The 23,075-nt window shown below is 43.0% G+C and overlaps 1 protein-coding gene across 1 annotated transcript; it reads right to left on the minus strand.

The window, feature by feature from the left end:
• Positions 1–108: 108 nt before the first annotated feature.
• LOC129828518 (cone cGMP-specific 3',5'-cyclic phosphodiesterase subunit alpha'-like) lies at positions 109–22,214 on the minus strand. The gene is made up of 22 exons (XM_055889541.1): positions 21,621–22,214; positions 20,080–20,232; positions 11,890–11,979; positions 11,510–11,650; positions 11,291–11,365; positions 11,110–11,177; positions 10,910–10,976; positions 10,736–10,783; positions 10,384–10,533; positions 10,141–10,284; positions 9,835–9,900; positions 9,591–9,737; positions 9,026–9,133; positions 6,236–6,345; positions 6,016–6,103; positions 4,678–4,778; positions 4,458–4,565; positions 4,253–4,316; positions 4,027–4,101; positions 3,821–3,904; positions 3,304–3,448; positions 109–167 (listed from the first exon to the last, which is right to left on the minus strand). Exons 1-22 carry the CDS (start codon positions 22,086–22,088, stop codon positions 109–111), a joined length of 2,559 nt encoding a protein of 852 aa, XP_055745516.1. The 5' UTR covers positions 22,089–22,214.
• Positions 22,215–23,075: the final 861 nt, after the last annotated feature.

Genomic DNA, 23,075 nt, shown 5'->3' on the forward strand with positions numbered 1-23,075 from the left:
TGTTTGTTTCATTACTTGGATTATGTTAGTTGTCGATAAAGTCGTACCTATAGTTATCTGTGAAAGATAAGCTCTACTTTAAGTGCGCTGTCAAGATATGGTAATGCGTCAACTGCTGGTACATCTGCGATGAGTGTGTTGATCCATCAGAATTGGCTTATCAAGTCCTGAGAATGAGGGGAAGTGATTAAGTCAGTCCACACAGGGACACATCTTCACACGGTCTCCCCACTGACTGCTTGCTGCACCCAGGGATCCTCTGCCTACACGGTCAGGACTGGGGCACAATCCAGGAGGTTAGGCGATGGTGCAGGTCTTGGACTTTCCAACCTCTGCTGCCTCCTCTACTGTTCAAACAGAAAGCAAGACAGCAAGGCAGCAAGCAGCAACAACATACATAGCAAGACAAATCAATTTTTTGGATTGATTTGAGTTCATAGCAAGACAGCAAGCAGCAAGATAAAGAGTAAGAAGGTGGTCTTAGTTTGTTGATAACTTAACCAACGTAACCTCAGGGGCGGACTGGCCATCTGGCATTTTGGGCAAATGCCAGATGGGCTGGTCCATTTTCAGCCCTGTCTGACATGTTTAGCCCAGGCCTGTCTAAAAACAATGGTCCGGTGGCCTGCTGTGCCCCTGGTGGCTTGGCATCTGTGTGCATGGACAAGGCTTAGGCACTGTGTCTAAAAGAATGGTAGGCTATTTACCATTGTTGCTATTTCTTGGGAGATTGTACAATAGTATATCTTGCAGGGTTGGGTCCATTCTGCAAACAGCCCTTTAATTCTAATTCAATTGTTGAATTTGAATTGGCCACAATAGAATATAATGTATATCAAAGTGGCAATCAGCACTTGAAACAATAGCAAAGCGTACACCCTGCCCCTGTTAAGGTAAAAAGCTGAGGGATGGGCCTGGAGAAATGTTACCACTCTGAAATTCATTAACAGAGCTATGGATGCAAGGACTGGCCATCTATGATATCACAAATATACTTTTAACCATGTTTTGAGGCTAGGCCGTGTTGGTTACATTTACTTTGTTTACAGACATTGGAGTAAAGCAAGCTTATATTTTGGTTTCAGACAGTTGAACTAAGCTCATAAGGCATTTATAAGTTATATTCTTCAAGAATCAATGATTATATATAATACATGTATAAGTCCACAAATGGTTGTAGCAACTGCAAATTTAATTCAATAAAAATGTTATGGTTAATGACTTCTATACGTCACTATATCACTTTATTAAGCACCCATTGGGTGATTAAAAAAGTACTATACCACATGATCAAAAGTATGTGGACACCTGCTCTTCGAACATCTCATTCCAAAATCATGGTCATTAATATGGAGCTGGTCCCCCCGTTGCCGCTATAACAGCCTCCATTCTTCTGGGAAGGCTTTCCACTAGATGTTGGAACATTGCTGCTGAGACTTGCTTCTATTCAGCCACAAGAGCATTAGTGAGGTCGGCACTGATTTTGGGGCGATTAGGCCTGGCTCGCAGTCGGCATACCAATTCATCCCAAAGGTGTTCGATGGGGTTGAGGTCAGGGCTCTGTGCAGGCCAGTCAAGTTCTTCCACACCGATCTCGACAACCCATTTCTGTATGGACTTTGCTTTGTGCACTGGGGCATTGTCATGCTGAAACAGGAAAGGGCCTTCCCCAAACTGTTGCCACAAAGTTGGAAGCACAGAATTGTCTAGAATGTATGCTGTCGCGTTAAGATTTCCCTTCACTGGAACTAAGGGGCCCGAACCCTTAAAAACAGCCCCAGACCATTATTCCTCCTCCATCAAACTTTACTGTTGGTAGTGTGCATTTGGGCAGGTAGCATTCTCCTGGCATCCGCCAAAGCCAGATTCGTCCGTCGGACTGCCAGATGGTGAAGCTTGATTCTGCTCCAGTCCAATGGCGGCGAGCTTTACACCACTCCAGCCAACAGCTTGGCATTGTGCATGGTGATCTTAGGCATGTGTGTGGCTGCTATGCCATGGAAACGCATTTCATAAAGCTCCCAGCGAACAGTTCTTGTGTTGAAGTTGTTTCCAGAGGCAGTTTGGAACTGAGGACAGACGATTTTTACACGCTCCACGCTTCAGCACTCGGCGATCCTGTTCTGTGAGCTTGTGTGGCCTACCACTTTGCGCCTGAGCCATTGCTGCTTCTAGATGTTTCCACTTCACAATAACAGCACTTACAGTTGACCTGGGCAGCTCTAGCAAGGCCATAAATTTGACGAACTGACTTGTAGGAAATGTGGTATCCTATGACGGTGCCTCGTTGAAAGTCACTGAGCTCTTCAATAAGTCCATTCTACGGCAAAAGTTTGTCTATGGAGATTGCATGGCTGTGTGCTAGATTTTTTACCTGTCAGCAACGGGTGTGGTTGAAATAGCCAAATCCACTAATTTGTCCACATACTTTTGTAGATATAGTGTATCTTATCTTATACAAATGTAAAAAATGTGAGTGCACAAAACATTAGGAACATGTGCTCTTTCCATGACGTAGACTAACCAAGTGAATCCAGGTGAAATCTTTGAATCTTATTGATGTCACTTGTTAAATCCACTTCAATCAGTGTAGATGAAGGGAAGGAGACAGGTTAAAGAAGGCTTTTTAAGCCTTGAGACAATTGAGACATGGATTGTGCATGTGTGCCATTCAGAGGGTGAATGGGGCGGCAGGTACTCTAGTGGTTAGAGCGTTGGGCCAGTAACTGAAAAGTTGCTGGATCGAATCGCTGAGCTGACAATGTCAAAATATGTTGTTCTGCCCATGAACCCGGCAGTTAACCCACTGTTTCCTGGTAGGCCATCATTGTAAATAGGAATTTGTTATTTTTAACTGACCTGCCTACTAAAATAAATAAAAATTGGCAAGATAAAGATTTAAGGGGTAGTAGGTGTCAGGTGCACTGTTTTGAGTGTGAACTGCAATTATGCTGGGTTTTTCATGCTCAACAGTTTCCCGTGTGTATCAAGAATTGTCCCCCACCCAATGGACATCCAGCCAACATGACACAACTGTGGGAAGCATTGGAGTCAACGTGGGACAGCATCCCTGTGGAACGCTTTCGACACCTTGTAGAGTGCATGCCCCGATGAATTGAGGCTGTTCTTAGGGCAAATGGGGTTTCAACTCAATATTAGGAAGGTGTTCCTAATGTTTTGTGTACACTCTTGTTAAATTCAAATCAAAATAGAATTTCAATTCATGGGTTGAATTGACTTTCATTCAAAATTCACTCCAACCCTGATTTCTTGGCTGAGTTCTGACTGTATTTCAAATGTTACCTGCTGGTGCTTCAAGCTTCTTTTTCTCTTCTTCAATGGCCGCCATCTTGGCGGCGTGGATGTCGGCCAGCTCTTTCCAGTTCTTTAGGTTGTTGTTCAGCCCATCAAACATTGGGGTGATCTCTACGTGGAACCTCGAGAATTCCTGCACACAAGTAGACCCCATTATTGCAAGCATTCTCGTGCCCGGGACAGTCACTCAACCTGACATATTCCTCACGGTGCAAACATTCCTGCTGTGGAGTTCAGCGGATGCAAACTTGGAGATGGATAGGCCTACTGGTCACTCATGGTGGTCTAAACTGGATGACCTCCTCACTGAAGATGACATTGATGGTTCACAGAGAAACTGATCTCATCTATTTTTTCGAAGGATGATTCCGTTTCCAAAAACAATTGATAGAACATTATACCTAATGACAAATAACACAAGTTGAATTCTTTCTAAATCAACTGATTCCAATGAATTAAGACACAAAACAGGGCTTGGTTGAGCTTCAACCAGCCAGGCAGTTACCTTGTATACGAACGCACACACAAACTGAATGAAACCGCACTGCATCTTGGGTAACTCTGCTGCACAGTTTCTGTCCATCATGGGCTGAGGATCAATGAAATTAAATGGGGAAGATCAACTCAAACAGAGAACTAACAAAAATGTGTGATTACTCTATAAACATACAGTATATTGTAAAGAAACAGCAGTTTTCTTCACAAACTCACAATGGGTTGCTGATCGAGAACGGTCCTTTCCAAGTCACCTTGCTCCCAGAACTCAGCTGCGACCATTAGAGCCACCTAGGAGATAGATCATTCATAGAAAAGATTGTATCAGTACTAATTTACACATCAGAGCATCCTGTGGTCTATATTGTCTTGAGGGAATTGGGATATTTTTTTTTTCTTTGCTGTGTTGTTTCATGACATGGTGGACAGATATAGTATCCACCTTGCTCTGGACCTCCCATGGTTTGGTGATGGCAGACAAGTCACAACCTGTCATCATCATGGCCCTGATACACAAGATGGGACAGTATTGTTATATTAATTCATATTACGTAAGAAACCGAGAACTGCGACAATGTGGACTTTAAGAAAAGTGGACAACTGCAGCAAATCCCTGAGATGTGGGAAAGAAGAACATTCCTACTCACATGATAATTTCCTTCCTGATGGCGTTGTTGGAAATGTGCTCGATTTTGTCCTTCTCGGTTTCCATTGGCTCAGTGGCGTTCACAATATTCTGGAACATAGTTCTTTTTCTGGGGGCCAGATCAACAGTCAAGTTAGAACATTGCACACATGACAAGTGATACTGATTTAGTATGTTTAAAAGCAGCTGTATCAGAGACCATAACAATTGTAAAAACCCACTTGAAGTACAACGCCAGATCAGTGGCAATGATGCAGACGTCAAACAAGTGCTGTACAGTCTCAAACTGCCGCTTCTGGAGATTCACAAAAATGTTCAGGCTCTAAAGGGGGAGTAGAGAAAAAAGGTAAGAATTCAACTCCCACAATTACCTTGTATGCAAACGCTGGCCAAAAGTAGTGCACTATGTAGGGGTAGCGGGTAGCATAGCTTTGCCATGCTTGCTTTGCTCTGACTTCCCTTATTTTGCTCTGCTCTGCCTTGCATGCTACCTCAGGGAGTGACGCCCCTGCCCCAACGCGAATCTCGGGCTCAGCTGGCTCCGGCTGACAGCACCCGGTTAGGGCCCCCACCCAGGGTTACAGGAAAATATAGGGTAGACTGGGCTCTCAAACCCTGGTGTGCAGCCAGTCTAGGAGATGGACAACTCCAATTACAAAACCACAAGTCCTCAACGGCTGACAAGGTGGATACAGGAGTCCTATCTCCCAAACGTCTGACAAGGTAGATACAGGAGTCCTATCTCCCAAACGTCTGACAAGGCGGATACAGGAGTCCTATCTCCCAAACGTCTGACAAGGCGGATACAGGAGTCCTATCTCCCAAACGTCTGACAAGGCGGATACAGGAGTCCTATCTCCCAAACGTCTGACAAGGCGGATACAGGAGTCCTATCTCCCAAACGTCTGACAAGGTGGATACAGGAGTCCTATCTCCCAAACGTCTGACAAGGCGGATACAGGAGTCCTATCTCCCAAACGTCTGACAAGGTGGATACAGGAGTCCTATCTCCCAAACGTCTGACAAGGTGGATACAGGAGTCCTATCTCCCAAACGTCTGACAAGGCGGATACAGGAGTCCTATCTCCCAAACGTCTGACAAGGCGGATACAGGAGTCCTATCTCCCAAACGTCTGACAAGGCGGATACAGGAGTCCTATCTCCCAAACGTCTGACAAGGCGGATACAGGAGTCCTATCTCCCAAACATCTGACAAGGCGGATACAGGAGTCCTATATCCCAAACGTCTGACAAGGCGGATACAGGAGTCCTATCTCCCAAACGTCTGACAAGGCGGATACAGGAGTCCTATCTCCCAAACGTCTGACAAGGCGGATACAGGAGTCCTATCTCCCAAACGTCTGACAAGGTGGATACAGGAGTCCTATCTCCCAAACGTCTGGAAAGGTGGATGAAGGTGGCAACTGATAACTGGCAAAATTGTATGCACTCACTACTGTAAGTCGCTCTGGATAAGAGTGTTTGCTAAATTACTCAAATGTAATAGGGAACAGGGTGCCATTTTGGCCACAGACGTAACAGGAGTCGGGGTCTCGAACCTCCTCAGCCATGAGCGTCTTGCTATATTCCAGATGGTGCCTCTCCATGATGGAGGATCCGTGCAGTTTGGCTAAAGGCGATCCACTCCTGCAGGTCAGAGAGAGGGGTAACACAATCGTTAGACTCCGAACAACACCTTCCAAACCAAGAACAGACAACTAAACAGTGATTATTTAGGGAGTGGTTTGAGTGCTCATAGGTAAACAGAGGGGGCCTTACTTTGTCTGGTATAAGTTGTTGGTCCCCCTGTGGTCAATATCGTGGCAGAATGCAGCAGCCACCATGGCAAAGGCATCCAGGTCAGAGTAATATTTCCTCAGCCTGCCAGTCTGTGAAGCAAAAGGGTGGGCTGATTCATTATCAAACAAAACGGGAGGGGTGGGGTGATCCACTATCGAACAAAATGGATGTGTCAGGTGATTGATCCAGTATCATTAGTGGGCAGCATCAATGTTTCTCTAAATAAATAGGAAGTTTGAACTACTCTTCTATCGGTGATTTAATGCCCAGTTATTCTGCACAATCTACACTTAGCCATGTACAGTGCTGTGAAAAAGTATTTTCCCCCTTTCTAATTTTCTCTACTTTTGATATTTTTGATAGTGAATGTTATCAGATCTTTAACCAAAACGTAATATTAGATAAAGGGAACCCGAGTGAACAAATAACACAACAATTACATATTTATTTCAGAAACAAAGTTATGCAACACCCAATGCCCCTGTGGGAAAAAGTAATTGCCCCCTTACACTGGTTGTGCCACCTTTAGCTGCAATGACTCCAACCAAAGGCATAGTGGTGCCCATGTCGTCCAAAAAGTGATATTTTTGACTCATCTGTCCATAGAACAACCTTTCAAGAGTCTTGAAAGAGTCTTGCTGTCTCTGCCTGGCCGGTTCCCCTCTCTCCACTGGGATTCTCTGCCTCTAACCCTATTACAGGGGCTGAGTCACTGGCTTACTGGTGCTCTTTCATGCCGTCCCTGGGAGGGGTGCGTCACTTGAGTGGGTTGAGTTACTGACGTGATCTTCCTGTCTGGGTTGGCACCCCCCCCTTGGGTTGTGCTGTGGTGGAGATCTTTGTGGGCTATACTCGGCCTTGTCTCAGGATTGTAAGTTGGTGGTTGAAGGTATCCCTCTAGTGGTGCGGGGGCTGTGCTTTGGCAAAGTGGGTGGGGTTATATCCTTCCTGTTTGGCCCTGTCCGGGGGTATCATCGGATGGGGCCACAGTGTCTCCTGACCCCTCCTGTCTCAGCCTCCAGTATTTATGCTGCAGTAGTTTATGTGTCGGGGGGCTAGGGTCAGTTGGTTATATCTGGAGTACTTCTCCTGTCTTATCCAGTGTCCTGTGTGAATTTAAGTATGTTCTCTCTAATTCTCTCCTTCTCTCTTTCTTTCTCTCTCTCGGAGAACCTGAGCCCTAGGACCATACGTCAGGACTACCGGGCATGATGACTCCTTGCTGTCCCCAGTCCACCTGGCCTTGCTGCTGTTCCAGTTTCAACTGTTCTGCCTGCGGTTATGGAACCCCTACCTGTCCCAGACCTGCTGCTTTCAACTCTTAATGATCGGCTATGAAAAGCCAACTGACATTTATTCCTGATTATTATTTGACCATGCTTGTCATTTATGAACATTTTGAAAATCTTGTCTCTCTCTAATTCTCTCCTTCTCTCTTTCTTTCTCTCTCTGAGGACCTGAGCCCTAGGACCATACGTCAGGACCACCGGGCATGATGACTCCTTGCTGTCCCCAGTCCACCTGGCCTTGCTGCTATTCCAGTTTCAACTGTTCTGCCTGCGGTTATGGAACCCCTACCTGTCCCAGACCTGCTGTTTTCAACTCTTAATGATCGGCTATGAAAAGCCAACTGACATTTATTCCTGATTATTATTTGACCATGCTTGTCACTTATGAACATTTTGAACATCTTGGCCATGTTCTGTTATAATCTCCACCCGGCACAGCCAGAAGAGGACTGGCCACCCCTCATAGCCTGGTTCCTCTCTAGGTTTCTTCCTAGGTTTTGGCCTTTCTAGGGAGTTTTTCCTAGCCACCGTGCTTCTACACCTGCATTGCTCGCTGTTTGGGGTTTTAGGCTGGGTTTCTGTACAGCACTTCGAGATATTAGCTGATGTACGAAGGGCTATATAAAATAAACTTGATTTAATTTGATCTTGATGATCATCCAGGTGCTTCCAGGTGCTTTTTGACAAACTTGAGTCAACGTTTTGGACGAGATGGGTCCCATTACGTCTGGCGAAAACCAAACACTGCATTCCACAGTAAGAACCTTATACCAACGGTCAAGCATGGTGGTGGTAGTGTGATGGTTTGCGGATGCTTTGCTGCCTCAGGACCTGGATGACTTGCCTTAATAGAAGGAACCATGAATTCTGCTCTGTGTCAGAGAATTCGACAGGAGAATGTCAGGCCATCCGTCTGTGAGCTGAAGCTGAAGAGCAGCTGGGTCATACAGCAAGACAATGATCCAAAACACACAATCAAGTCCACATGAAAATGGTTAAAAAGTAACAAATGTGAAGTTTTGCAATGGCCAAGTGAAAGTCCAGACCTAATCTCAATTGAGATGTTGTGGCAGGACTTGAAACGAGCAGTTCATGCTTGAAAACCCACAAACATCACTGAGTTAAAGCAGTTCTGCATGGAAGAGTGGGTCAAAATTCCTCCACAGCGATGTGAGAGACTGATCAACAACCACCAGATGCATTTGGTTGCAGTCATTGCAGCTAAAGATGGCACAAACAGTTATTGAGTGTAAGGGGGCAATAATTTTTTCACACAGGGGAATTGGGTTAAAAAAATGTAAAAACAAACTTTTTTTGTAAACTCAGGTTCCCTTTATTTAATATTACATTTTGGTTGAAGATCTGATAACAGTATCAAAAATATGAAAAAATTGAGAAAATCAGAAAGGGGGAAAATAATTGTTCATGGCACTGTAGGTATCAGGTGATATGATTGGTACTGAAGGAGCAGAGGACTCACCTGTAGGAGACAGAACATGGTCTGGCCCACATTGAAGCCGTGTCTCCAGTTGTGGTAGGTGATGTCACGGTAACCTTTCCGGACAGTGTACATCCATCGGGTCAGGGTCTGGTTGTACATGTGGAGAGGAAACAATTAGACATGCCTTTACTAATGATCTATATCAGTGGTTCCCAACCTTTTTCGGTTATTGTACCACCAACAGTTTTTTTCTCTGCCCGGAGTACCTCTGAAGTACCCCCTCATGTGCATTTTACCAGTAGGCCTATGGTCTCATGAGTCTTTTCAAGTATCCCATGTGGATGGTCCTAGTGCCCCTGGTTGGGAACCACTGCTTTATATGACCAAACCAGTAGGACATGGCCTTGTATTTGGAAAACATTAGGCTCAACAAAATAAATTAGATACCGAAAAGGCAAAAGCTTTGTTAATATATTGAGTCATGTACAGTACATACATTGCATGCATTCTGGGGACATGTAATGTATAGTGCTGAGGTTACAACAAAAATAAAGACATCTAAATGAACATGATTGTTTTACTAGCCAGGGGCTTCATGACTGACCTCTGCGGGCACTTTGAACTTCTCCACCACGTTCAGCTCAAAGAAGCAGCGAATTCCACACATGATGAGGCCGTGCTCTGTCACAGGGAAGTCGCTGAAGGAGAACAGCAGCAGGTCGACATCTATGGCCACAGGGCAGTTTGATCTCTACAGAAGGGCAAAAATATCATTCAAACACCACTCTGGGCCACATTATCATTGTGTCTCTACCCACTTTCACTGACAGTCTTGCACGTGGTCTTACCAAGAGTTTGTACATCTCCTTCTGATCACAGTCCTCTGGGTCGGCATCAAACTTCTCCTTTGTGTTCTGTGGAAAGAGAAAAGAGTCAAATAAAAAAAACATGAGCTGGCGCACACCCAGAGAAAGGTACTGACCAACGGCGGATAAAATATAAGCTATAAAAAATAAAGAGAGTCGCACACCAATTCTATTTATTTTTATAGCTGAAAGAGAAGAGAGTAGCAAAGGTATGTCCCATGAGGCTAGTTTCCTCTGTGAATCTCCGCTGTCTATAAGGTCTACGCTCTAACATGTCTCAGGTCTCACCAGGATACTCTGCATTTCAGTGTTGGTGCATCTGCTCTGACACATGAGCATCTCCTGGGCGATGTCCTTTCTCCACTCCATCCTGTTCAGTCTGTCGTACGTGTCGCAGTTGAGCACCGACCATCCCAGGAACTGAGTGAGGGCCTGGAACAATGCAGACAGGTATTTAGCACCTCTTGCATTCACATGTAACCCATGACAGGATGTATGAGCGGTTGATATGACTGATGTCTATGCACTCACCTCAGTGATCTGTTCGTCGTGCTCATCGAATGGTTTCCCATCTTTCCTGTTGAAGAAAGTGGCAATACCCACGATTTCTTCCTTTTTGTTGACGATGGGAAGGGACAAGACGTTCTTGATGACGAAACCTGACTCATCCACAGCCTCTTTCTGAAAGACAAAACGGCATGAAGTCGATTAGTAAACACTTTGAGAATTATCCCTAGAATATTGCATTTTAGCAATCCAACACCAATCTGAGGGCTGGTGGTCCTCTTCAAATAGCACGTGTTGCTAAGGACTCGATATATTGTAACACCAAGGTCATCCTATACTTAATACCATCCATCCAATTGGGGCCCTGACTCCTCACCTGGAAGGTGAAGTAGTCATCAGCGGCAACATTCATCATGTTACAAATCTGCAGGGGAAGAAGAAGACATATTTCAGTAAAATCCCTGTCTACAGTAGGCCCTACATGCTTGTGGATAGTATATCGTCTGTGGTTACTGTATGGACTACATGCACTTCTTTCACATCAACTTACAAAGCCGTTCTCAGAAACATAGGTGGGGAGTCCACTGACAAGGGCCCAGTGGTCAATAGGAGGTCCCCTGCATGGAACAGAGGGAGGGAGTAAGAGAGTGAGTGATAGGTTTTGGTACTTGGAGACTTTTTTTTGTTCATTCAGAGAGCATAATAATAATAATAATTAATGATTTCTACCAAGAAGCTACTGGTATTTACGGTATGACTTTGATTTCCTCTTTGGGTCCTTCTAAGAGATAGTCAATAATCTTGTAGAAGATGACTTCCTGCAGACGCACAGAACAACATTCACCGGCTGTGATTGTGCCATAGACAAGGCAGTAGAGGAAAGAGCAGAATGCTTGGAGAAAATCATATCAAAAGGACAATGGATGCTTACCCTTCCGTCGGGGGTCTTTGGTCCGCTGTATGGCGGTACGTCTCCCAGCTTCACTGGCCACTCATCGTAGAACTCCTGTATGAAGCGAGGGAAGACAGCAGTCAGGACTTCAGTGTATCCATTTAGCAACCACAGAGGGGGCAGATCCAAAATGGCGCCCATCTCAAGACAGTGACAAAACAGCAATATGCCTCAGCATATTATACACTAGTAACAAACCTTCTCTTTGGTCATGTCCAAGAGGCCCACGGAGTATCTTTCACAATTGAGGTAGATTCTAACAGTGTACAGAGCTTTGTGAAACTGTCTCTCAATGTCTGTCAACTCTTCAAACACTTTGCTGGCAGACCACAGAAGTACCTAGTGAAACAAAATGGAGAAAAGTGGATATTCGTTTTTTTTTTAGGGAAACTGTTATAATGGAATAACATGGCTTTACAGGAAACTTTAAATTATATTTTATCTTATCATCTTATTCTTGTGTCAGACACTAATAGAAAATTACCTTGGTGAACTGTGTCTTTGTATTCAAGGGCCAGCATGATTGACACAGTTGACGGACAGCTCATGTTGAATGATGGGGTTCACTGGGTTCTTACCTGACTCCTCCTGGATTCCACATTGTACATGTATGCAGTGTGATGCTGCAGGGCAATGACGTGTGCAAAGACCATGTACTTGTTCCAGAGCTGAAAACCAAATCAAATCAAATCATCAGTACAGCAGACAGGCATTCATCTGATGTGACGTCCAGACTACTGATGTCATACATCCCTCACACCGCGCTAACATTGAATATGCAGTATCGCCACCTCTCATGATCTAGAGAACCCCTAATAGTTTTGTGGCAGTATCTTTGTGGCTTTTAAACAGTTGAATTATATGGCAAAACAATTATTTCCGCCTAAATAGACGTACCAAAACGTAATTATTTTTCATGAGTTGGTCATAAACAACAACTGGTAATGTTGCATAGTTTTATAAAGGTCTGGAACTCACCTTTCTAGTAAAAAGAGTTATTAATTGCTGTGGTGTACTAGCTTTTTAGGACACAAGCTCAAGTACGTAGTACAAATACGATGAAAATATGAAAAATCCTACAGTATATGATTTTCTTCCTATTTAGAAAACGTGGGGCATTAGGGCTTGAAATGACTGAAATGCTTTCTAAATATAGCAACACTCACATTATAAATGACTTAATATAAGATTTCACATTTCTTATAACTGTAAAATAAATATGATCATAATTAGTGACAGTTAAGGGGTGACTATTTTCCAGAAAATTGATCAAGTTTCTGTACCAGGAATAATTTGATAATGGCACCGATGGAGATGGCCGCCGTTTTACGATCCCATAACTCTAAGATTGAATCGTACTACACCGGCTCTGACGCTCGTCGGATGTGGCAGGGCTTGCAAACTATTACAGACTACGAGCTGCCCAGCGACACAAACCTACCAGAAGAGCTAAATTAATTTTATGCTCGCTTCGAGGCAAGTAATACTGAAACATGCATGAGAGCACCAGCTGTTCCGGATGAATGTGTGATCACACTCTCCGTAGCCAATGTGAGTAAGACCTTTAAACAGGTCAACATTCACAAGGCCGCAGGGCCAGACGGATTACCAGGACGTGTACTCCGAGCATGCGCTGACCAACTGGCGAGTGTCTTCACTGACAATTTCAATCTGTCCCTGACTGAGTCTGTATTACCAACATGTTTCAAGCAGACCACCATAGTCCCTGTGCCCAAGAACACTAAGGTAACCTGCCTAAATGATTACCGACCCGTAGTACTCACGTCTGTAGCCATGAAGTGCTTTGAAAGGCTGGTAAAGGCTCATCGACACCATTATCCCAGAAAACCTAGACCCACTCCAATTTGCATACCGCCCCAACAGATCCACAGATGATGCACTCAACACTGCCCATTCCCACCTGGACAAAAGGAACACCTATGTGAGAATGCTATTCATTGACTACAATTCAGCATTCAACACCATAGTGCCCTCACATAGCTCATCACTAAGCTAAGGACCCTGGGACTAGAAACCCCCCTCTGCAACTGGATCCTGGACTTCCTGACGGGCCATCCCCAGATGGTAAGGAACAACACATTAGCCACGCTGATCCCCAACACGGGGGTCCATCAGGGGTGCATGATCAGTCACCTCCTGTACTTCCTCACTCATGACTGCTTGGCCAGGCACGACTCCAACACCATCATCAAGTTTGCCGATGACACAGCAGTGTTAGGCCTGATCACCGACAACAATGAGACAGTCTATAGCAGGAGTGTCAAACTCATTTCGCATCGTGGGCCACATACGGCCTAGGGAGATGTCAAGTGGGCCGGACCATTAAAATTATACCATACTCTGCTATAAATAACCAAAATATCATGTCTTTCCTTTGTTTTGGTGTAAAGAAGCACAAGAACATTAGGAAAATATTGAAATTTAATGAACTATCCTTTTACAAAACATTTCATGAAACACCTCATATTTCCTTAGACAAATGTGCAATTTACTTTTATCATTCACAAATATGCATTGCAACTGATCCCACTGATTGTACAAAGGCACAAAACTTTAATTGGTACTGAAAAATATAGTAATGCACTTTAAGATTAAATGAGACTTTTAAAGAAAGGAATTTTTAAACCACTTACACATACGCATATAAAATCTAAATGTAATCCCTGCGTACACCTTACAAACTAAGGAGAGTGATTTTAAATGTGTAATGAAGAAAGTGTTCGCCTGTCCTGTAAATCTGTAAACTTCATACATGAAACATACATACACATACAATACATACTGAAAATTTATGGAGTTGTATGAACAGTAGAATTCCATCACACAACTTTTGTTTTGAAGCTGCTGACTAACATTAAAGTGCACATTTTTTAAATCACCACAGTAAGGATTCATCTTCACAGAGCTGTATTCTTTCAATGCAAACAGTATCTAAGGCAGCATTTTAAAGGTGTTAGTCTAGTCTGGACTTGTATTTGTTCCTGAAACTTGGCATCTTTTGGCCTGTACAAGTGCATCAACACCAGGTGTCATGTCCTTACTAGCTGTCACTTTCAGAATGTAATTTAAGTGCTTGTTTGTGAGCCTTGAACGCATTTTTGTTTTATTGATATTCATCACTGAGAAAATTTGTTCACAAAGGTAGGTTGTCCCAAACATGCACAAAATTTTAGCAGCCAGGGCTGTTAATTTGGGGTACCCTGGTAGTAGATACTGATAAAATCTGTCCAGACCTACAGAGGCAAATTTGCCCTTCAAATCTGCATCACACTGCAAATCAATTATCTCTAGCTGAATTTCGACCGGCAGATCAGAAGCTTTAACTGTGAAAGGTGAGCGAAAAACTGAAAATTCTGTCTCAAGTTCACCAAATACCTGAAAACGTTTCTCAAACTCCCGCAGTAGTCCTGCAATTTTGTCTTTGTACCGTTTCATGTCCGCATCAGGTCTGGTCACACACACATCTCTCAGACAGGGGAAATGAGCAGGGTTGCCATTTGCCAGTTGCATCTCCCACAGTCAGCTTCAACTTAAATGCATGTATGTTGTCAGAAAACTGTGTGACAACTTTTTTGCGGCCTTGCAACATTTTGTTCAGATTGTTCAAGTGTTCAGTAATATCAACCAAGAATGCAAGGTCCCGTAGCCATTCCTGAGATTGTAATTCCAACACCGGTTTTCCTTTTTTCTCCATGAACTGTCCGATTTCCTCTCGTAGATCAAAGAAATGCCTCAGCACAGCGCCTCGGCTTAACCATCTCACTTCAGTGTGGTATGGCAGGCTGTGGGTAATGTTGCTGTCGCTGAGAAGTTTGTCAAACTGACGATGGTTCAGACCTCTGGACCGGATGAAATTTACAGTGCGAACAACCACCTCCATGACGTGGTCCATTTTCAGCGACTTGCAACACAATGCCTCCTGGTGCAAAATACAGTGAAATGTCCAGAAACGATCTCCTCCATTAAGGGCTTGTACTTTGTCTTTGAACTTTGTCGCGACACCTGCTTTCTTTCCGACCATGGATGGCGCGCCGTCTGTAGCCAGGCTGACAGCGCGGGACCAGTCCACTCCAACTCTGTCCAATGCAGCAACGACAGAGCCGAAAATGTCCTCGGCTGTTGTGGTGTCCATCATTGGCACCAACTCAAGAAACTCTTCAGTAACAGTCAATGTCTCATCAACTCCTCGAATAAATATGGCCAGTTGGGCCACGTCTGTGATGTCAGTGCTCTCGTCAATTGCCACGGAAAATGCAATAAATGACTTGACTCTCTGTTTCAATTGACTGTCTAAATCTGCCGATAGTTCCGAAATCCTCTCTGCTATAGTATTCCTCGTCAGGCTAATATTGGCAAAAGCTTGTCGCTTCTCGGGACATACAAGTTCAGCCGCCTTCATCATGCATCGTTTAATAAAGTCACCGTCGGAATACGGCTTCGATGCTAATGCAATTTCGCTAGCAATTAGGTAGCTGGCTTTTACCGCTGCTTCACTGACTTCTCGGCTCTGGATGAAAGTTGACTGCTGTTTCCTCAGACCCGCCAGCAATTCGTTAATCTTATCTCTTCTCAGTTGTCCTTGCAAGCCGTCATATTTTTCGCTGTGATGAGTCTCGTAGTGGCGTCGAATATTATATTCCTTCAATACCGAAACTTGTTGCAAACACACCAAGCACGAAGGTTTTCCGTGCATCTCTGTAAATAAATAGGACGTGGTCCATTTTTCTTTGAAAATTCTACACTCCTTATCTACTTTTCTCCGTTTGGATAACGACATTTTGGCTAATGAGGGTGTAGCGGAGAGGTAGAGACCAAGGTATTAACAACGTCGTAACAAGCAGCAGATGGCGCATTGATACCGTCTGCTGTTTTCAGTCTGTCTCAGTGATGCGGCTTGTCTTCTACTCTGATGGAAAGAGTGCGCCCCTTAGCGGATAATCCATGAATTGCAGCGAATTAAAAATATTAATTCCATGTCTTTTATGCATTTTTTCCACTTTCAAATTATCCTGCGGGCCTGATCGAACCTCCTTGGGGGCCGGTTCCGGCCCGCGGGCCGTATGTTTGACACCCCTGGTCTATAGGGAGTTGGTCAGAGACCTGGCTGTGTGGTGCCAGGACAACAACCTCTCCCTCAACGTGATCAATACAAAGAAAAAGGAGGACCGAGCACACCCCCATTCTCATCGATGGGGCTGTAGTGGAACAGGTTGAGAGCTGCAAGTTCCTTGGCGTCCACATCACCAACAAACTAACATGGTCCAAGCACACCCAGACAGTCGTGAAGAGGGCACAACAAAACCTATTCCCCCTCAGGAGACTGAAAAGATTTGGAATGTGTCCTCAGATCCTCAAAAGGTTCTACAGCTGCACCATCGAGAGCATCCTGACTTATTTATATAAACAATGGAATTATTGATATCAAAAATGTGTTTCTCCGTTGAATCCTATGGGGAATTATCCATACCATTCTTATAGGATTGTAGGATCTTGTCACCCCAATCAGAATCCTACTAGAACATATTTTCTTAATTGAACCCATTAAATGATAGTTTGTTGTCATTTGTTCCAGTACAAAAAAACAACTGTTTTATATTAATTTCAGTTTTATTCACAACCACAATATGGGAGGTATTCAAGGCTACAAGTTCATTTACAGTCTGACCACCAATACAGTACACCTTTTTCAACAAACTCTCTAAACACTCACTTGAGTTATTTGATATGATGCTTATTCATGCAACTTCTTGTCTTTGAATTAGACATTACAATATGACATACAATACTATAGACAACGTTACAATAACACAAGATGTTTGGGGAGGGGGGGGATTCCCCTTAGAATGTACAGAATCTTTACATTCCTTATATGCAAAAAAAGTAGAAGGAAAATAAATGTTTAGGTACAGTAGCACAAAGATAAGCATTTAGTTCATTTTATATACAGTTGAAGTTGAAAGTTTACATACACCATAGCCAAATACATTTAAACTCAGTTTCACAATTCCTGACATTTAATTCTAGTAAAAATTCCCTGTCTTAGGTCAGTTAGGATCACCACTTTATTTTAAGTATGTGAAATGTCAGAATAATAGTAGAGAGAATGATTTATTTCAGCTTTTATTTCATTCATCACATTGCCAGTGGGTCAGAAGTTTACATACACTCAATTAGTATTTGGTAGCATTGCCTTGAAATTGTTTAACTAGGGTCAAACGTTTCGGGTAGCCTTCCACAAGCTTCCCACAATAAGTTGGGTGAATTTTGGCCCATTCCTCCTGACAGAGCTGGTGTAACTGAGTCAGATTTGTAGGCCTCCTTGCTCGCTCACACTTTTTCAGTTCTGCCCACACATTTTCTATAGGATTGAGGTCAGGCCTTTGTGACGGCCACTCCAATACCTTGACTTTGTTGTCCTTAAGCCATTTTGCCACAACTTTGGAAGTATGCTTGGGGTCATTGTCCATTTGGAAGACCCATTTACGACCAAGCTTTAACTTCCTGACTGATGTCGAGATGTTGCTTTAATATATCCACATAATGTTCCTACCTCATGATGCCATCTATTTTGTGAAGTGCACCAGTCCCACCTGCAGCAAAGTACCCCCACAACATAATGCTGCCACCCCCGTGCTTCATGGTTGGGATGGTGTTCTTCGGCTTGCAAGCATCCCCCTTTTTCCTCCAAACATAATGAGGGTCATTATGGCCAAACAGTTCTATTTTTGTTTCATCAGACCAGAGGATATTTCTCCAAAAAGTATGATCTTTGTCCCCCTGGCTTTTTTATGGCGGTTTTAGAACAGTGGCTTCTTCCTTGCTGAGCAGCCTTTCAGGTTATGTCGATATAGGACTCGTTTTACTGTGGATATAGATACTTTTGTACCGGTTTCCTCCAGCATCTTCACAAGGTCCTTTGCTGTTCTTCTGGGATTGATTTGCACTTTTCGCACCAAAGTACGTACATCTCTAGGAGACAGAACGTGTCTCCTTCCTGAGCGGTATGACGGCTGTGTGGTCCCATGGTGTTTATACTTGCGTACTATTGTTTGTGCAGATGAGCGTGGTACCTTCAGGCATTTGGAAATTGCTCCCAAGGATTAACCAGACTTGTGGAGGTCTTGACTGATTTCTTTAGATTTTCCCATGATGTCAAGCAGAGAGGCACTGAGTTTGAAGGTAGGTCTTGAAATACATCCACAGGTACACCTCCAATTGACTCAAATTATGTCAAGTAGCCTATCAGAAGCTTCTAAAGCCATGACATAATTTTCTGGATTTTTCCAAGCTGTTTAAAAGTACAGTCAACTTAGTGTATGTAAACTTCTGACCCACTGGAATTGTGATCCAGTGAATTATAATTGAAATAATCTGTCTGTAAACAATTGTTGGAAAAATTACTTGTGTCATGCACACAGTAGATGTCCTAACCAACTTTATAGTTTGTTAACAAGAAATTTGTGGAGTGGTTGAAAAACGAGTTTTAATGACTCCAACCTAAGTCTATGTAATCTTTCAACTTCAACTGTATATTTGTCAGCTATGCATACAAAAAAGGGAACGCTCCCTTTGTCCTCTTTATGTTGGGATAGGGAGAGGGAAATAAAAAACCTGAAGATAATTGAACCTCCAACTCCTTCCCTCCCAGGGTTGTACCACCCTCCTCTCCCTCCATCCCTCCCTTTCTCCCTCCCTCCCTTTCTCCCTCCCACACTCCCCGTGGGAAGATATTTGGTGATGGGGGTGCAGAGATTTGTCCTTGTGGACAATCTCAGTAAGTTTGACAATGTGTGATGCAGATGCACCAGATGCAAATATTTAATCGCGTTGTGTCCCATGGACCTTGGGTGGCTGAGGCTGCACGAGATACAGTAGCTACTGGGTAGAGGCGACACTGCCGGCGGTTCCCCACTATAGGGTCAACATCTTGAGTGGCAAGGGTGGCAGTTCAATATTGGTTGCATGATGTTATTATAGTTCACGTGTTCACTGTCCGCCTTCATAGGTAATTGTCTAAGAGGTTTGGAGGGTGCTGCCAAGTTAACTCTAGTGTATTAACAAGTTTTGAGGATAAATCCTTTAGAATGTAATGTTATTATCTATACAATTCCCGTCAACAAAATCAATAGAAATTGTACAGGAGGAAAAACATTGAAATTCTACAGGATTCCAATACAAGGATCCAATTAGAATCTAATTAGAATCCTGTGTGGCTCACTTGATAGACATGACACTTCCAATGCCAGGGTTTTGGGTTCGATTCCCACGGACAATATATGCACTCACTACCGTAAGTCTCTCTGGATAAGATTATCTGCTAAATGACTAAAATGTAAATAGAAAAACCCTATCTGATTTTGGTACTAGTCTTATTGGATAAAATCCTGCAGGATTTTATTTATATTTGTAATTTGATTTTTTTATTGGAATCCTACACGATTGTTTGACTAAGGAGATATGGGGCTTTCTGACACTATAAGACACGGGACCCTACGACGTTCACAGAGCGATTTGTCCACCAAAATGTCAGTCGGAACCGGTCCAGAACCACCCAAATTGGGCCTTAACATCATGAATATTGATTACTGGGGTAATGTAGGCTATACAGTATCTGTATATGTCATGTGCTGTGTGAATTGTGCTATTATGTATTCATTGTAAAAAATAAATAAAGTTATTCCCATAATTACTAACACTGAGAAACCTTTCTAAGACTGGTATTTTTCTTTTGAGAGCTCAGGACTTACTTCCTCGTCGGCTTTTGAGAATTCTTCGGCCCCAATTTTGTTAAGTGCCATTACAACGCCAAGGCATTCTTTATCAGCCATGATGGGGTATGTGAGCATGTTTTTGGTTTTGTATCCTGTCTGCTTATCCACAAAGTCACTGAAGCGGTTATTCTGGAAGTGAAAAAGAAAAGAGTATATTGGATCAAGACATTAGCTGCGTTCACACTGCAATAAGCCCAGGGCTAACAGCCTCCTTAGCCCTGGGCTAAGATAATGCCATGTGAAAAGGCCTATTGAGTACAATTAACAGTCGCTAGGCAAAAAACGACCTCTGCTGGCTATGGTTTTTGCAGCCTGCACATAATGGATGTCATGTAAATGGCCCAATTATATAACCATTGTCTCAAAAGTAATAAAGATGATTTTCAATCAATGAAAATATCATGGGCTAATCAAACGAGAAAAACTATGGACATACACTGGCTAAAAAAAGCATAGACTGAACCCCTACTTGAATTCTGTAGTTAACTTATACATGTAATAGGGTTTTCATCCAGTAATCTACAGTATGTTAACCAATTGCAATTACAGATTTGTTTTAGCAGGTTGGCATTTATTGTCATGAATCTTGTCCTGTAGGCACGTAAACCTTACCCCAACCTTAACCACACGACTTACACCAATGCCTAACCCTAACCTTACTGTAAATGAAGTCCAAAAAGCACATTTTTGTTTCATACATTTTTACGATATAGCAAATTTTTACTTTGCAGCTGGCCCATCGAGCAGGACTCGCTCAGTTCTGCCTCCGGGGCAAGATTCATGACAATAAATGTCAACCTGCTTTCTCTTCAGTCGTCCATACTTTAACATCAACAGCTTTGCAATCATACAACTGGACATTTTTGTTTTGAATATGATACAATATATTATCATGATGACTTGAATTAAATAATACAAATATATATATATCAATTAATGTATCCAATTAGCAAATCAACCAGATAATGACAGTTGTATGGCAAACAAAAATTGTAATTCTGCACTACACAGGAGAATAACAGTCATTCAAATCATAATTTTATTGTAGAAACTAAGTGGTTAACATTAACATTTAGAATGAATTACTCATTCCATCATACTTGTAATTTCACTTATACTTGTTGAAGCTGACTTTGCTGTAGACCTAATCAGACTATGAAGTTTTCCTTGGTCAGACTTCTGGATAATCAAAACTATTAGACAACCCCTTCAAGAAATTCATCAATTGAACTGAACAAAAATAGCAGACGGACAACAATCATTAAACTTCATGGGCTTAGGCCTTCAGAGACATGCATTAACACTTTATATTTCTTTAAATATCTTCTCAAATCTGCATCAATTAAAATGTCTAACTTATCTGAGCAACAAATGACATTTTTAAGAATTTAGATCTGACACGAAAAATTGTGTGTAAATTACGACTGCTTTTGGACATTTTATGGGTGCTTTGGTGGCGCATGTACACATTTTACGCGCACTTTGGCGGTTGGGCACCTGCTGACAAAGGCACTCACCTTGGTAACATCCGGAATGTTTTGCATCTTTTTGGAGTGCGCTGTGTATCCAACTACACCCATATCGATTGGAAACACAATCTCACCAGTGGGGTTGACGAGGTTCTCCTCAAATTTGGTGCTAGGAGTGACATTGAAGAGCATCGTTGTAAGTTCAGGTATTCCGTTTCTAGATCGAAGATCAAAGTAACTGCACCGGTCGGCGTTCAAAATCATGCAAACTCTCTGCAGGACCTTGTGCAATGCTTTTTCCATAACGATTTCCGATTGCATTTCTTTGACAAGGTCAAAGATGATGTTGGCCTCCTGAATTTGGGAGACATCTTTGAACGAAGTCGGATCTTTGATCTCAAGATTTTCTGTGAACGCTGTCGTGATTAATTCGGGGCGCAACTTTTTATCAAAGTACTCTTTAGCGAACTGGGGATTGTTCTCCAGGTACTTTTCCACACTATCCTTGTCTCCCATTTTGAAGTGTTTGCTTTTCCCTCCCTTCTCTTACAGACGCATCACCCGGGAAAGTCGAAAGGGAAGTGTAAAAGGTGCTTAGTTAGAGGCCTCGGTTTGCGCCGACGTGCATTCTCTTCTGTGGTCCGTTACAAATCACCAACAAGTCCTGTACTACGCTACAAACTGACTGAATGTAGTGGCTTACAGGCTGAAAGGATCAAAGTGTCCGCTAATTAATGTGACGTCATGAAATTAAAGCCCTAAGCTTTCTTAACCTGCAAATCCGAACACAGATCATTTTATATTGGACAATCCAATCTGAGGCAAGGGAGGCAGGTTGTTGGAGCTCTATCTCCTAGTGCTGCTGTGGTATAGAAAGTTCATTTTGGGACAAAATGGTTGACTCATCAATAGATTGTTTCCCCAATAGGCCCACTGAGTAGGAAATAGTTGGACAGTTCACCTTGAAGAACAATGCTGCAGTTCCCCACTATAGTTCCAAGCAAATATTCCAGCCGCAGAACTCTCTCTCACAGTGTTGTGTGTTTATAAGAAATCCCTACGCTATATTTACAGTCAAAGTGAAGCCAAGTGAGTAGTAGCATCAGTGAAGCAATTCAAAAAAGAGCTCAATTAAATCAGTTCCCTCTATAATGTATTTAACCAGCTCATTTTAGTCTTGGTACGGTTCAAGTGTGATAAACATACTGCAGAACAAAAGACACCTAGACATTATGTCCACAGTGTTGGTAGAAGTATTTTATCTTAATTATCCTAATCTCACTGTCCTCATAGGGCAATCTGGAAGCCTTGCTAAGTGAGGACAATCAGAGATCTGTGAAAGATGGGGCAAACAAAGGTGTGCTTTTATTACCCCACTGCACTGTCTGGCAAGACAGGACGGACAAAGTTCCCCTGTCTAATTTCACATGTGGGATTAAGACTGGCTTATGATGCATTTACGGCAGGGGCGGCAACAGGCGGTCCTCAAATCCGGCCTGTGAT

Source organism: Salvelinus fontinalis, chromosome 30 (genome assembly GCF_029448725.1).
Source record: "Salvelinus fontinalis isolate EN_2023a chromosome 30, ASM2944872v1, whole genome shotgun sequence".
In the NCBI taxonomy this organism is placed as follows: domain Eukaryota; kingdom Metazoa; phylum Chordata; class Actinopteri; order Salmoniformes; family Salmonidae; genus Salvelinus; species Salvelinus fontinalis.

Bases quoted from the DNA above. Each gene is read 5' to 3' on its own strand.
- LOC129828518 (XM_055889541.1), bottom strand. From the start codon at position 22,088: ATGGGAGACAAGGATAGTGTGGAAAAGTACCTGGAGAACAATCCCCAG. The intron at 11,178-11,290 runs GTAAGCATCCAT...GTGCGTCTGCAG, and splicing joins CAAAGACCCCCGACGGAAGG to GAAGTCATCTTCTACAAGAT. The intron at 4,102-4,252 runs GTGGATACTATA...TCTATCTCCTAG, and splicing joins CATGGGAGGTCCAGAGCAAG to GTGGCTCTAATGGTCGCAGC.